The sequence below is a fragment of the Symsagittifera roscoffensis genome, chromosome 7 (assembly GCF_963678635.1).
Source record: "Symsagittifera roscoffensis chromosome 7, txSymRosc1.1, whole genome shotgun sequence".
In the NCBI taxonomy this organism is placed as follows: domain Eukaryota; kingdom Metazoa; phylum Xenacoelomorpha; order Acoela; family Convolutidae; genus Symsagittifera; species Symsagittifera roscoffensis.
Genome location: NC_087068.1, coordinates 34,372,622 through 34,388,743, shown reverse-complemented (window position 1 = coordinate 34,388,743; position 16,122 = coordinate 34,372,622). Strand labels below are relative to the sequence as shown.

The window sequence follows — 16,122 nt, the reverse complement described above, 5'->3', positions numbered from 1 at the left end:
TGTATTTATAAAAGAAATTATGTTTGACTATTTCTGGAAGTATACATGTAAGTTTGCGACTTTTGCAAGTGTCTTTGTTTTTATGTGTATACAAGTACGCAGCTTTATATGTTTTGTGGGTGTATGTATGTTTGAGTATAGGTGTAATCGTTTGTTGTATTTCATTTAAAAGTATATATGTAACTCAATCCAAATCTTTCTTATCTCTCTTCTTAAGTTTCTAGAATATTCTGGAATAATCAATCAGATACTATAATTATAGTCTTTTTCATTTTCTTGATTTGCAAAACAATTTGATGAATTTCTCAAAATTTTCCTCAAAAAATTTGATCTGCCAGGTATCCTTATTACGAACAATACAATTTGAAACTGGCATATGCAGCATCCATTTTAATTTCAATTCCTCTGCAGTCAATGGCCATGAAAAATGCACTAAAATAGGAACATGAAAGATCAGTTATCAAATTTTTACAAAAATTTATCGATGGAAGCAGCAAACAACAATTTCAATCGGTAGCAGCATGGGGTTCAAAGTGTTTGATGTAATGTTGCTCATAGAGATAATGATTACGATAACCAAATTATAAGAAGAAAATTATGGTTTCTTGAGGAGAATCATTGACCGTGCAGATGAACACGATCGATAGAAGAATGTTAGAAAATGACATACTGCTGGTAAAGCTGAAGACGGTAAGCGAGCAAAGTTAAATTCGACAGAAGTGAAGCAATACTGTAATCAGATAAACAGTCAGTAGACACTTTTTTAAATTCAAGACTCATTTAGTTGATAGAGCTTTTTATGATACTGGCTCAAACTGCTTACGCCTTTTGTCTTTGAAATAAATAGCCAGTCTTTCTGCATCGGGACTCAAAACTTTAATTCCTCAAAGTAAAATTTCCAAATACAATTAGTACAAGAAATTATAACATTTTTTTTCCATTACTTAACTAGTCTTTGTTAGTCGTTCCAGCTTAAGATAACATAAGATAATTGACGTTTATCGAAACGCATTGAAACTATAAAATGGCACTTACATCATTTCGGAAACTGCTGTAGCCAAATTGGTCTGAAACTAATGTTTAGTGTGAAACAGCTGTCATCCTGATGGAATCCAAAGATCCAGGTAGAGTGTTGATGATAAGGCGTATTTTTATATCTTACAATTTCAAAAAACTAACGGTTCTTCGAAAACAAGTCTTGTTAATAGAGAAGACGAATATCGATACAAAACGAGAGGACATAGCATGTTGCTAATTTTTTTGATCCTGCTAGTGATTAGAGCGTGAATATGAAAGCTTGTATCACCTCAAACATATATTGAAAGAAAGGTCGAACTCTTAACACAATTAGTTGTAGATAAGTAATCATATATTTGGGTCAAAAAGCCACCGTATTTTGAGAGGCAATAGCGTGATCAGGAAAACAGTCAAAAGTTCAGATTTATAATACAAAACAAAGTTTAATTTGTTGAGCAAAGGGTTAATCAATGATAATGACGGATAGCGCTCCAATTTTTTTGAATAGAAAGCTCTAGCTAAAACTAGTTTGACATTAATTAAAAGATACTGAGAACACTTGACCAGATTGTAGTATCAAAATAAACAGTTATTTGATTGCTAATTTTTTAATGGAAAAAGCAAAATATTTGGATGCTCAAATTATATCCCCGAATTCATATCGTTTTGAGTTTGTATCCATAACTTGTCTTTGTTTTTGTTGTCTTTCTCGATTGAATTTGCTCTAATTTGGATAACTGCTTTATTCGATAGTCACTCTGTTTAGTTGTATATATTTACACATAAAAAACAGTTTTCACCCAGTTTTTAGGTCCGCTTTGACGAATATTTTAAAAATTCTGTTTGCACAATAAAGTTAATAAGGCGTACTAAACTTTTCTAGAAGCCTCAAAAATTGTTTTTTTTTATTATTATAAAAAGTGGTATATGCAAGTCATAGAAATGGCTGTAGCAAAATTAAAGGGCACTTTTGGCTTTCATCAGTGTTCTCGCTTTTCAAGATCTTAAGCCACTTCAACTTTTTAGCTCTTTCAACCTTTCGATAAAATCAGAGCTTTTGTCATAGATTTTAGGCGTTTTTTCACTCTCCTGTAGACACGGAAAATGGAAATGTCGAAATTTTCAAGCAAATTTCATTAGGTTAGAGTTTTCAGTGTTTCGTAATTTTTCTTGGTCTTTCACCTTCATTTGGCTTTAAGTTTTTTTTTTCATTCCTATTTCGTTCAAATTGATCATTACTTTTTGCCTAAATAGAGGTGGCGGCCGCCGCACTTGACCAACTTTCCATTCTTCGCGATTTAGCAATAAAACATGCATTTTTGAAGGAAATCGTTCACCGCCGCCAACAGTTAAGCTACGCTGCCAAAATCTTGAGATTTCCAATTTGAGATTCTGCACCCAAATACGGAAGTTTGACCTCGGGTGACCCCTGGGTGACCTAAATTTGACCTTTGGGTGTTTTGACCTCAAAATTGCATTAAAAACCCCGAGATTAACACCGGAAAATGGCGTATTCCCCAGCCCAACCCCTGGAAATGAGAATGTGTCAACTTTCTAAAGTAATTGGGAGGAAACTTATCTACTGGGAACAAGAGCAGAAGCTGATATAGATTTAGTTTCATATTGCCAGCTTGGAGTAGTAGAGTTAATTCAAAGTGGACTTGGTAAATATTGGGGTCAGTTTAGCTTGGCGAATGATTTATTAATAGCAATTCAACTAGACTAAAGGAAAGTAGTCCCAGAGAAAAATGGTAGTAATAAGACCGCAGCATGAGAATTAAGTCTCCTAAATAGTATGAACGGACGGGGACTTTATTGGAAAGTGCAGATAGAATTTTTAGATACTTGAAATGAATTAGCTCCCCATAAAAAGGGTCTCCCCCTACCCTTGGGAGGTCGGAACGTTTAAGGGATAATTAAAATAAAGACCTTGGGAGGGTCACTGAGTAAACATAGCATGGTTTGGAGGTTGAGTTGAACTCGAGGGCTGACGTTACTGATGTCAGGAATTGGCTGATTAGAATCGTATGACATTTGTTTGCTTGGTCAAATTGTGACACCTATCGCATACCGGGTATCTAATAAGCTTGAAAAGACTGATAAAAGAAACCGAATTTAGCACGTGGCAGAGTTGACAGGGGGAGGGATATAGTCTTAAAACTTGTGCAGACGGGTGATTTAAGCGGATGTCAGGACTGATAGGAAATGGCGTGACTCAACTACAACTAAGTGTAAAGAAAGATAAGGAACTGGAGGTTACCGGAGAGCCTTTATGAGTCAGAACAGTTGTTAACTACTTTTAAGAGTAGTTGATTCTCAGTCAGAGAAGAGAGCAATTGATACTGAGAGAGAGTATAGTTGGTTCTCAATTAGTTAGAGAGAACAATTTTTACTAGTGAATCAAGTAGTTGGTTCTCGGAGCAATTATAGCAGAAACAGTAGATAGTTGCAATTAGGCAATTGTGCTGATAAATCGCTGAATTCACTACCCTAGGGACCTCTTTGCGGTGTCATTAGGAAAGAGAGAACGAACTTAGAGAAGCAGTTCACTGAATCTACATGGCCTGAGCAAGGACATCATGGAGTACTTTTCCGAACTTTTGGCGCTCGTTTCGGGATGTACTTCAATGTTGCCCGCTTCAACAATATGATTTCATCCAAAGATGGCATTCTTGTTGTGCTGATTGAGTTGGCTTGCCCTGTTTCGTGATTTTTCCAGGCACTGCACTTCCGAATGTGATTCGCGATGTACGCCTGAATCAAGTTTGTGACACGCACCTATAAATCTGCGCTGTGACGTCAACCAAGCTTCCGGTACTTCGCCAGGTAATATGCCTCTTCTGTGCTTTTCCATGTGCGACAGTTCCCATGTTAGAGCGATGACTATTTTGCATTATGATATCAGGCACTTGATGCCACTGCATGATTCGTCCATGCATCCAGTAAGTTCTTCCTTTGGGTTCGGCGTAGCATCATGTTGCGATAGAGAGTTGAGAGAGAAGGAGAGCTGGTGGCTGCCTGTGGTGCTGCCTAGCAGCGTTAGCGTCTGGGATTTAGAGATAGCGGGCTGGGTTTCTGTTTTTTTTTGTCGCTTGCATTCAGGGTTTCAAGCATTTGGGTCATATCGCTGGTGCTGCTTTCAGAAAATTCTGACAATGGTGCTGAGCAGGTGTTGCACCTGAAATCCGGGGTCCACGAGTGGCTATTGCGCGGATCAATGCATTTCAAGTGGATCCATCCGCAGATACCGTAACACACTGAAACGTCGGAAGCGTCATTTCGCTTTTCATTCTATAACTCAAACTATTTAATATGTTCATCACAACAATGAAGTTTTTTTTGTGACGTTTTGGATATTTTTCTCTGAAATTTTTCTCAAACTATTGTACCGTTTTTCAAAAAATAGTACCAATGGACCGTTTGGCTGCACTTCTATGTGCCTGCTTATTTTCATTTCACCCCACTAGTCTCTTTTTTTTACCCCACGAAACAGCCTTCGAAAGTTTCAGTTGGGGTATTTTTGACCAAATTGTTTGAAGTTGTTCATTTTCTCAAATACTAGATGCGTAAATCTGAGATGAAGGTTTCAATCAAAAGAACAAATGATTGGGATCTCTTTCTCAAGCGGTTATTCGCTATTTTCGACAGAAAAAAAAGATATGGCCTCAAGCAAGACCATTTTTTGACATTTTGGTTTTTAAAACTTTTCTTAAAAACTACCCTGCCAAATTGGAGATTGAGGTTTAACCGAAAGCAAGAATCCAGTTATATGAATCTTCCTTGCTGAAGAGGTTCTGCCCTGCGTTTTGAAAAAAGTATCACTTTAGAAAGTGTCGAGTTGTTGAAATTTTGCTCGTGTTTGGAAACTTCTTTTTTCAAAAACTAGTCGGCTGATTCTGAGGTTGGTAGTGCATTAGAGCTATTATGGTGCTCAGATTATCTCTGCGTAATCTTTTTCACTCTTTAGTTTGTAGAAAAGCCTAAATGTACTTCATCTTATGAAATTATCCTATTCCCATTCTTTAGAGAAAACTTTATGGATTTGAAAAGTCAAATTTTTGATTTTTTGATCGTTTTTTGGAATCTTTTTCACTTTTTTTCGAAACTAATAACCAAAGTTAAGCATAAATTCAAAATTTCGTCTTTAAAACGTTAGAACACTTGCACTTAAAAGATGGATTTAGAACCCGGTCAACTGATTAGAATGCCCTATTTTTGAATAACTTTAAAGCTGAGAAGCAGAAAATTGCGAGTTTAAAGCGATTGAACGTCTTTCTCAACGGAAAAAAAATAAATCGAATTCAGCTAGCACGCCCTTCTCATATTATCAAATGACTAGCAAAAAAAATAGTTTTTGTTTTGATCAAGCAATGAAATTTCGAAAAATTTAAATTTGAGCCATATCGTAAATTGGTTTGAACAATTTAAACTTGCATAAAAAATTGATTCGCAAAAATTTAAGTGAAAGTGTTTCTAAGCAAGCTTTTCCAGCTTCAAAACTTTGAAGTAATTCGAGTTTTTTATTAGCGATTCGGATGGCGAAAAGGTTAAAATTTTATATTGAAGGCATTCATGCGATGAAATTTTGACATATGTCGAGTTGTTTCTAAGAGCAAATCGGTCCGCGAAAAATAAATTTTTCTCAAGCAATTTATCCAACCTATGAATTGTCGAAAATTTTTCTCCGGATTGAACAGGTTCGCTCCAAATTTATCGTTTTTTAATGAAAAATATAGTGTGACGTCCTGTGGTGAGCATTCCTGGAAAAACCTAGATTCATGAGTATAAATGTAATCTCGATAGCTCACTTGTCGTGTTTTCGCTATTTTTTTTAAAAGGCCGGCTTTCGTTTTGCCTGAAAGTGAGTTTAGCTGATTCATTTGCCTTGTCTGTCTGCGTTGCAGGGAACAAGTGTGATATTCCCAAAGACAAATGGGAGGTGACAGAGGAAGACCTGGCTGATCTGAGACGCAGCAACCTTTACTACCTGACTTCAGCGGCCACAGGGGAAAACCTTGACAACGCATTCTCCCATTTGACAGGTAACCACTTATTTCAAGCGAAGCGTAGTGTATTGTTACGAACAATTTTGCTCCAACCTAAGTCGCAAGTGAAAGTGCTCATTGGTGGCACATTTCAAATATTTCAATTTAATCATTATTAAGCGTATTAAAGCATAGTTAGCCCAAAGGCATATGTTGCTGCTTTATTTTTGGCTAGTGTTAGGCCCTGTTTGAAAACAACGGATATTGAAAATGCATGGGATTTGTTTTCTTTTGCGACGCTTTGAAATTTCAATTTTTCTCGAAAACTACTGAACCGATTTTCAAAAAATGTTATCAATGGACAAATCGGCTGCTATTCTATATGCCTGCATATTTTCATTTTACCCCACGTTCTACGACCTTCGAAAGTTTCATCAGGGGGATTTTTGACCTATACTGGGCGACATTGAAAACGCAACCGCAAAAACTCTATGAGCCAAACAATATTTAAGGATGTTTGAATTGAAATTTTGAAAAATACGATTGCTTACTCTGATAGATAGCAACAGCATTTAACGACTTGCCTGTAAAATTAAATTTTTTTTAAAAGCTGGGGCAAAAATAACGTAGAAAATGGCCTATGTTTTGCCTGATTCAATTCATAGAACTAAATGTAAAGCCTTAAATGTAAATCCTAGTCTTTTGAATTTTCAATAAATAAAACAAAATTGAAAAAAAAAGCCATGCATATACCTTTTTTTTGGATCAAAACTGGATTTTCCAGGTTAATTTTAGGCATAAACATTTTCAAGCTTAGGAAACTCAAATTTCTAAAAAAACTCAAATATAATTTAGTTGCGAGCAATGTGATCAAATTTGTTCAAAAGCGTTAGGTTGAAAGATCTCACATTTTTTCAATCATTTTTACTAAGAGGAAAAAAAGTAGCGAAACTCTTTATGATTCGTTTTTTTAATGTCGCCCAGTATATTTATTTTTGAATTTTTCATTTTCTCAAATAATAAAGGCACAAATGTGAGAGGAACGGGTTAACTAAAGAACAAATAATTGGGATCTCTCATTCTCAAGAGGCTATTCCCTAAATTCGCCAGAGAAAAGTAATGGCCTAAACAAGCCCTTTTTTGATATTTTGGTTTATTTAATTTTTTTAGTTGTCTCAGAAACTACCCTGCCAAGTCGGAGAGCTGGGCCACTAGTTTATTTCAAGAGACGGTGGAGCAAATGCGAGGACTTAAAATCCTAGTTAAATAACATTGCAATAGTTTCATTTTTTTGGTCGAATTTTTGCTGCATAGCATTGTCAATTTGATAGAAACTGTAGCTGCTTTATTGGTGGCTAGTGTAAATAAAATTACCAGCGGTCGTGGAGCAGTTGTGAGAAAGTGTTACTCCTAATCTTAGCAAAAAAAAATTCTTTTTGTTTTGCCTGTTTAGAGATCTTTTTTGCTTTTTTCTCGCTTGTGTTTGCGAAGCGCAGCTTCGCCTCGGTGTATGCTCATGTTGTCCTTGTTTGTTGTTTTTCAAGACCATTAGTGATGTATTCTGTTTCGTCATTTTTGTTTCAACAGCTCTCTAAGAGTACGAGAGAACTATGGATTTAAGGTCCGCTCTTTTGGCAGCTACTTTTGACGACTTCAAAGAAAGTTTATAGGCAGTCAAGTGCAGTATCGTATTAATGTCCAGTGCTCATAAAAAAACAGATAAATTTGGCTGATATATGATGTTAACGTGATTTTGACGGCAGTTTTTGCTTTTTCTTGCACTTCTAATTCGATTGCTTTTTCTAGAAAAAAATGGAAACCTAATTGTGAAATGACTTGTGACCAAGATGTTCTTTCGCTGTGGCAACGGTTTTCTCAAATCTTTCAACAGAAACAAATCCGTTTGAAACGGAAGATATCAACCCAGTGGCCAGCCCATTGGGGGATTTTATTATCCAGGAATTGGCAATTGTACTGAGAGAGATGAAAGAAGATGACTTGCACTTTGGTTCTATGGGATGTAGATCATCTACCAATCCCGTTTTTTGCTATTAGGCAATTCAAAGAACTGTTTGCAGAAAAGAAAAAAACTCCTGCATCATATGCTTGTTGACATCGAGTGCCCTTCGACCCTTTCCCTGGGAACTGATCCCATGGGCTCTGAGGCAACTGAGAGTTCGCGAGAACCTGTTACGACTAATAGTACAACGAGTCGAAAAACAGAGTTCGCCGGCCCCCAGATGCAGTAATTTCTTCGATTTTAATGTAGGTGTGCATCAAGGATCGGCACTATGCACATTGTTATTTTATATGTTAATGGAAGAGGCTACGAGAAACTGTCGTTCCATGTTACTGTGTGGTATGCTGTACGCAGATGACTTTGTGATATCCGCTAAAACGATTCTCAGTCTTTTGAGAAGTTTAATACTTGGAACAAGGCTTTGCAAAAACGCAGTTGAAAAATCAACATGGATAAGACAAATCATTTGACTTCAGGCCAAAGTCTATTTTCAAAAAAAACCGGACTAAATTTATGCATTTGTTGTTTGAAGGGAGTCGGCGTCAATTCAATGCGCTGCGTTCCTTGTAACAATGGGTGCATAAAAATTGCAGTAGTCTGAGGAAAATACCTAAACATAATACTATCTACATTTGTCCAAGATGCAATAATCATTCCAATTATCATTCAAATCAGAATTCAAAATCGCAAATCAGACTTCAATTTGGACGAAATGTGGCAAATTGGGCCTATGCGGCTGAATAAAGATATTGATTGATTACAAGGTGTCATATCTACGGGGCTTGTCTCCGGCCAGCTCTGATGTACTTCGCTGAAACCTGGACGCAGACCAAGGCATCCAGCACTCTTAAGAGAGGTAATGTGAAAGCTCCGCGTAGGATTATCGGATTGACTTATAAAGACAGAGTTACCAACGAAGCAGTTTTAAAAATGACAGGTCTTGTTGAATTAGACAAGCTACAAGTGCGTTTGCGGCTACGATTGTGTGGCCATGTCCACCGAAGAGAAAATGACCATGCGCTTTAATCGACAGAAGATGTTTCAGTCCCAGGGAAAAGACCAACAGGAAGGCCTAAAACTCTGGCGCGAGTGTGATGAACGAGACTTGAATACTTTAAGCCTCAAATCCACAGACTGCCTTGATCGCGAATGGCATCAAAAAACGTGTTATCTTCCATTTAATAGCTTGAGTGCTATTCAGAATGCTCTTATCTGAAGCATTGCTTATGCGCTTTCAAGTTGTCCTACCCCGCCAAAATGGAAAAACGGACAATAAACCTATTAATAGTAGTAGTAGTAATCAGCCCTATGGGGGGTTGGCCTGAGTTTACTTAAATCTTTTTGGTTTTCGAGATATGGCGTTTTTTATTATCATGTTTAATTTTTTTCTTTCAAAACATGTAAACTTGTTATTCTAAACCTTTTGATTGATTGTTGTTTTACACTCTGGGTTGCAAATCAAGCCTGCAGTAATATTTTTCAGTTTTTTTGGTTTTCGAGATTTGTCGCTTTTTTCAAATTTATGACTCAAAACTGTGATCAAAATTTCAATGTTTAAAAAAACACTAACAAATTGTATTTTCTCAACACTGTTGTGGGGAGCTGTTTTGGTACTTATATGGGTTGCCCATCTGCTATCCACCAAAAAGGGTTGAATAAAACCTTTAAACCGCGCAGATTTGCTGTTTGTTTTATTTTCCTTGAAAAACTTGGAATATTCAACCCCATATTGTGGTGATTTCAGGGTCTTCCTTTGTACTATTTTGAGATATCTGTTTTTGGCTGACTGACCTTGAAATTTTTCTGAAGGCGCCTCTGGCGCCAATCTATACTAAGTGAGAGGGGGGAAGCGCGCGCCGAAAAAAAGCGATTTTTTAGTCGAAATTTTCCAAAAAGTGCCTAAAAACGCCTCATTTCTTAAACCTTTTTTTTCAAAAAATTGTTGACTGCGGCGCAGAAATTTTGGTTAAATTAGGGTGTCTTTATAGTGGTTTGGGAGATCTCAGTAAAAAAGGTCGACAAAATTTTCAAATTTTTTGCGAGGTAACTCAATACGGAAAGCCCATCCTTTTGGCTAATTTTCAAGTGTAAAAATGTGAAGGTCACGAAAAACGTAATCGACTTCCAATTTCGAAAATGGAATTTAATTATCAGATTTCCCAGCTAAATAAAAACTTTACCTGTTGATCCAGTTTGCTCAAATTGGGTTAGTGTTATCAAAAAAGCCCAATTTTTTTTTTTTTTTTGGGTAACTCAAAGAGCTTTAAGAGCATGCGCTAAAAAAATTCGAAATTTGTAGTTTTTTTTTCAAAAAACAAGTCCGTTTTTTTTCTGTTTCCCTGCGTTCCTTGTTCTTTTCCACCTCAGTTGACTATGTTATCATATTGCATTTCAGCAGATGCTTTTTTTCATTTATACCCCACCCTTTCCCCCCAATGATAAAATATAGAAAATGAACCGTTTCATCAAATAGTTTGATCGATTTTGCTTGGAAATGCTGGGCTGATATCCCAAGCTGAGCTCATATCTATGAATTTTTGGTAGACAAAACGGCAAAAAAGGAAAAAAAAAGAGGCAGTTTGAGCTGCTTCGTTTTGACCGATCGTATTTTACTATCTTGCCTTTCTGAGTAAATCAATCCAATTTTGTTGAAAAAGTTTTCAATAAATTTTTTACTCAGGTAAGGGGGTATAACCGAAAAGACCCCAGCAGATTAACACAAAAAGATCGATCAAAGGTTGATTGATATAAATAAACAGATGCGTTGTCTGCGTTTGAGTCTCTCCTTTTTAGATAATTATCTCAAGATTGAAAATTTTTCCTTCTCAGTTTTTTATACAACGCATGATCTATGGTGACCAGTCTATTATCATGTTTGTCGATTAGAATGACCATGTAAAATGGTATAGTTGACTCGCTCGCTGTTTACACAAGCAAAGCTTGTGTGATAGTATGAACTCTCTTTTTTTCCCACCTAAGTCGCAAATATTGTTGCGACAAAATAAGTTCATTTTGAAAGTGTTCATTTTGATATATAACCAGATATCAAGTACAAGGTATCATGGATCTGTAGCATAGAGGTATGCAAGGAGACCCGCAACAAAATAAGAGGGTTCGAGCGTGGGCAGGGTCGGATGTTTTTAATTTACTATTTCGTATACTAGTTAATGCGTTCGCTCTATAAATTGAGGCGTGTTAGTTGGTAAATTTCGTTTGTTTTTCAAATTGAGTGGTACTGCTAATGCGTCATTATTGGCTTGCGTCACCTAGCAATTATCTAGACTCATAATTGGCGTGCGTCACCAAAAAATTTTGTGGACTCAATGTTTCACTCATTCAGTTTTTCCCAGTAGCGTTATCGGTCATATTTTCGCTCAAGTATGCGAAGTACAACTTCGCCTCTGTGTTCAAGATCTTGTAAACTGAAAATTAGAATTTAAATTGAGTGCATTTTGTCGAAATTGAAATACGACATTTGTGTACGAATTTAAATGATTTTCATATTTTTAGCACTTGTTCATCGCTACGTTCCCATTATCTGTATTAGCGTCAAAAATTTTTCAGTTTGATATTGTTCAGTTTGAGTATATTTGTACTGCTCAAATTTTTGGTGGCGACTCACTAGCGTGTTAACACTAGCCTTGCCTGTGTTATAGTTTGAACTCTTTTTTTTCCAACTTAAGTCGCAAATAATGTTGTGATACAATTGTTGCGACAAATTGTTTTCATTTTGATCCAGCTATTAAGTACAGCCGATGCTAAGGATATTAACACAGCCTATTATATTACAAATAGCATTGCGGTAGGGAAGGAGACCAGCAACAAAATAAGAGGGTTTGAACTTGGGCAGGGTCGGATATTTTTAATGAACTTTTTCGTTCACTCGTTAAAATGCGTCCGCTATATAAATTGAGGCATGTTAGTTGGTAATTTTTTTTTCAAGTTGACTGGTTTTGCTAAAGCGTCATAATTGGTATGCATCAATTAGCTCTCGAATAATGACAGTTTAATTTGCGTGGAAAATTTTGATTGACTTCATATTTTGAATGTGGATTTAATAAAAAAAGGTTTTCAATCTGGAAAAAAGTTTTCCTACTGGTCAGACTTTTTCTTCTGTATCATAAAGTTTTCTCACATTAGGTTAATTTTTTTTTCAAACTAGCCGATCAAAAATTTCTTTGAAGTTCAAAGAGATAACTGAAATACGAACCTGAAAACCGGAAAACTACAAAAAAAACAGTAATTTTTGTCGGCTTTCTCGAAATATTTGTAATTTTTTTACTGTCTTTTGGCCACGTTTTTGGTTTGTTCTGATAAGTTTCCTTGTGCCAATTTTGTGAAGTTCAGTGTGTTTGTGAAGTTCATCTTCGCCTCTGTGTTCTTTTTATCCAATTGGAGTGCAGTGCTATTCTTTTTTCTGATCTTTGAAGTAGTTGGTAATTTACCATTAAAATTCATTTAAAAACATACGTTTTCCTTTTAGTTTACCATTTACCTTGTTCAGATCTAATCCTCAAGCGAAGGGCTGTGGATAATCAGAAAAAGAACGACCTGCCTTTCACCACGCTGGACATCAAAGGCGGTGGCGGGGCTTCAGGTAGTGGCAGGTCGAAGAAGGAGAATAAAAAAAATACGCTCACAAACTCCTCCAAGTGTGCTCTCATATGAGGGTTCGAAGATATCAGAATAGTAACTGTTAATCTTACTTTCATACCGGAATTAGTTAAAAATCAGTTGTCTAGCTCATTGTTAATAACTTCATAGCAGAAAATGGCTTGAAACAGAAAATGATTGAAACACAGGCAGTGATAATAAAAGCAGGACAGATTTCTGATTTTGTTACCTTAAGACTAATTAAATTTTAGAAGATTATTCAACCAAAAATGAATGTCTTAAAATAGTACCAAAGTTGGGACGCTCAACACGGTGAGAGAAAAGCGTCAAGCTTCCACCTAAATCCGCCCCTGAATACAATTATACATTTTTTTCAACCAAAGACGTTTCGATGCTCAGATTTTTGTGATCAATTGATTTTGAAAGGCGTTCATGGCCCGCTTGTATTTGGTAGTCAAGCATGATTGAAAGCAATTTGTATGCGTGGAAGTATAAGGTTGTTGGATATTCACGTGTGTGCTCAAAAGTTAATTGCAATTATTTTTTCACTTTTATTCTTTACCATCAATTAATTTTAGTTGCTACTGAGAGTAAATTAAATGCATTTATTTAAAATCAAAAATTTGGTCAGTGTGTAAAATTTTGAATTAACACAAGGATTTTTTACGTCTTTTCACACAAAGATTTTTTAAAGTTTTCGTCTCACAAAAGTTTGTAAGTTTAAGTTCATGGACGCTAATCCGATCCGAGATTAGCGAAAAAACCTTCAATGCAGCCAGAGGTTATATGCGCAAAGGTTTACCTGCTCGTAATAGTTGAAAGGTCGCACACCTTCCATGGGCAGTGAACTCAAAATAAAAATAATTACACTGGCGTCAGCTTAGTGTGTTATTACCAACCTTCTTTTTCACCTAACTCGCAAATGAAAGCGTTCATTAAAAGTGTCCGCTGTTTTGGAAACTTCACTGTACCATTGGAAGTTGCATAGCATCTATTCTCTGCTTTATTTGTTGCTAATGTTTGTTCTATCTTCTATCCGCTATTAAGCTTCCGTGGCTGAGTGGTTAGGGTATGTGACTCTTAATCCAAGTGGCAGGTTCGAATCTCAGACGTTCCCGATTTTTTTCGCTAATTTGAGGCTTTTACTTTTTTTGAACTTTATTAAGCTGCTTTTTTGTCGTGTTCTCGCCAGTGAAGGCAAGCAAAGCTTCGCCTCTGATTAACGCTTGCTACTAGCAAGCGTTATCAATTCCTAATCTACAGATTTTTTCTGGTTAACAACTTGTTTATCATTTTTTTTTGGTATTTGGCTAATAAATAATTCAATTTTTTCTAGCATTTTCGGCTGACTTGATCTGGATGTAGCGAATATGCGTGGGACAGCAAATTTCTGGGTTTGAACCTGATCAATTTTTTCAAACGGACTTTTAAGAAGAAAAAATGGTCGGACTATTATTTGTCTGCTTAGTTTTTTCTGCTTGATTGATTGTTTTTTCTGCTTGAATGATTTCGGGTTGAATATAATCAGTTTAGTGGCCTAATTATGGGTGTTTTCAAGAAAAATAGCTTTTTCATGCTCCCCCATCGGATCGCACTAAACGCTTAGAATAGAATTTATTGTTGAAAGTGTCTCATGATTGAAATTTTATTCAGAGTAATGAACGTAGTGAGTACTCTTATATAGGTCTTGGTGATTTTTTTCTGTTTTCTTTTCAAGCTCAGTTATAATTTTTCTCGGTTTTCTCAATGATTTATTTTTAAGTTCAGTTTCTTTCCTTTGTTAAAAGGAAAGCAGACCACTATCGAACATCGAAAGTCTAAATTTCTTGAAAAGCGTCATCAACTTCTAGTTTCGAAAATAGATATCATTTATCAGATTTCTCAGAGAAACTAAAACTTGACCTATTGATCCAGTTTTCTCAATTTGGGTGAATTTTATCAAAAAGGACCCATCATAACTAGTTCGTGAAATTCAAAGAGCTTTCAGGGCATCTATTTTGTCTTCAAATGTTGAAAGTTTTTTTTTTCAAAAGTCAAATCAGAATGGTGTTTTCTGTTTCCTTGCGTTCATTTATGTTTTTAACTATCAGTTGTCAATGTTTTTTGGTTCTACGGGGATTGGCCTAAGTTTTGTCGGCCCAGTTATCGCTCGATATCTATATTTTTTGATTTTTCGTTAAACTCAGTCGTTAGTTATTTTCTCGTTATTTTGGACGTGTTTTCTTCAAATAAAAGATCATTCCAGACAACTTGTTAAACTTTATTTTAGTTGTGGTGCTTTTGAATTTTTTTTGTATTTAGTGACTCCGCTCAGCCTCTATGTATATTGAATCATTATATTAAAAAAAAAAAAATCAGTTAAATAATTGCAATTAGTTTTTGATCAGTCAAATTTTGAACATTCTTCCCAGTGGTCTAGAGATAATCTTTTTGCCTTTTAATCCCTTGAACTCCATCCAAAAGTTATGTTTAGAGTGGCAGCTAGTTTTTTGTCAAATTATCTGCTTCTGATAATAGGTGCTTCAAAATTTGTCACCAAATTTGAAGCTTTGCCTCATTAAAATTCATAATTGTGCTTCGTATTTCACATTGTGAGTCAAGGTGGTGCTTTGAGAGTTTCTAGTTAAGTAAATCTGTTTGAAGACATGTGATTCACGAGAAACTCAAAAAAACCGCCGCAATTGATTGAACATAGTTTGAAACATCAGCAGTAAATAATATAGAATCAAATTGAAGCTTCGTCGCATCTCACAGATTATTGATGTAATTGCTACTCAAGTAAATCCGTTGTTTATATTTTTGGTGTTCAATTTTTGCTTTACTGGTCTTCAAAGTCTGTTTTCAGTTTTATTGCAGGATATGTATGTAAACCAGCGCTAAAATACGCTCACTTTCGAAGATGGTATTTGCTCGGCTTTGTATTTGTTCCGACTCGAAAAAGTGAAAAAATATGCGTTTTTTTGTCGGAGATCTTTGGTCAACATTTGATGTGAGCTGTGAAATCAATTAAAGACTGGGGTGTAATTGTGATAATTTTGCTCGTGTCTGCTTACTGCAGATCGCCTGTGGTTTTTTTTTTGTGTTGTGGTTGGAAAAAGGGGCACTGGGTTTTCGTGAGAGCGTAACCAGTACGTTATTTTGCATCATTGTATGCGCCTTATTTTTAAATTATTGATCTGATTTGATGAATGTAGATGTTTTAATTTCAATGTTTTTTTTACCTCGGTGAGATATTTATAGCAAATCTATGCTTTCAATTGAGTTTCAAGTGATGAGGAACAAAAAAACCTACCGGATACTTAATGTGGACGAACGCTGATTTAGCCCAAAATCTTTTCTTTTTCCATGTACAATAAGGTACAAGTACCACTAGCAGAGACCAGGGGATAGTTGGCGTTGAAAGTTGAATAAGGAAACCGTGCTTTCGTGAAAATTAGCGCAGTCAAAAAGTTGGTATTGAGATAAGTTGGCGTGAAGTTTATCAGT

The 16,122-nt window shown here is 35.9% G+C and overlaps 1 protein-coding gene across 1 annotated transcript in view; it reads left to right on the top strand.

The window, feature by feature from the left end:
• The window catches only part of LOC134851735 (ras-related protein Rab-35-like), a 52,763-nt gene extending 39,461 nt beyond the window's left edge, over positions 1-13,302 (top strand). The window contains exons 5-6 of the mRNA XM_063867953.1: positions 5,922-6,059; positions 12,527-13,302. Of these exons, the coding sequence (XP_063724023.1) occupies positions 5,922-6,059; positions 12,527-12,690 (302 nt within the window). The 3' untranslated portion in view covers positions 12,691-13,302. The remainder of the gene's footprint in view (positions 1-5,921; positions 6,060-12,526) is intronic.
• The last annotated feature ends 2,820 nt before the right edge of the window (positions 13,303-16,122 follow it).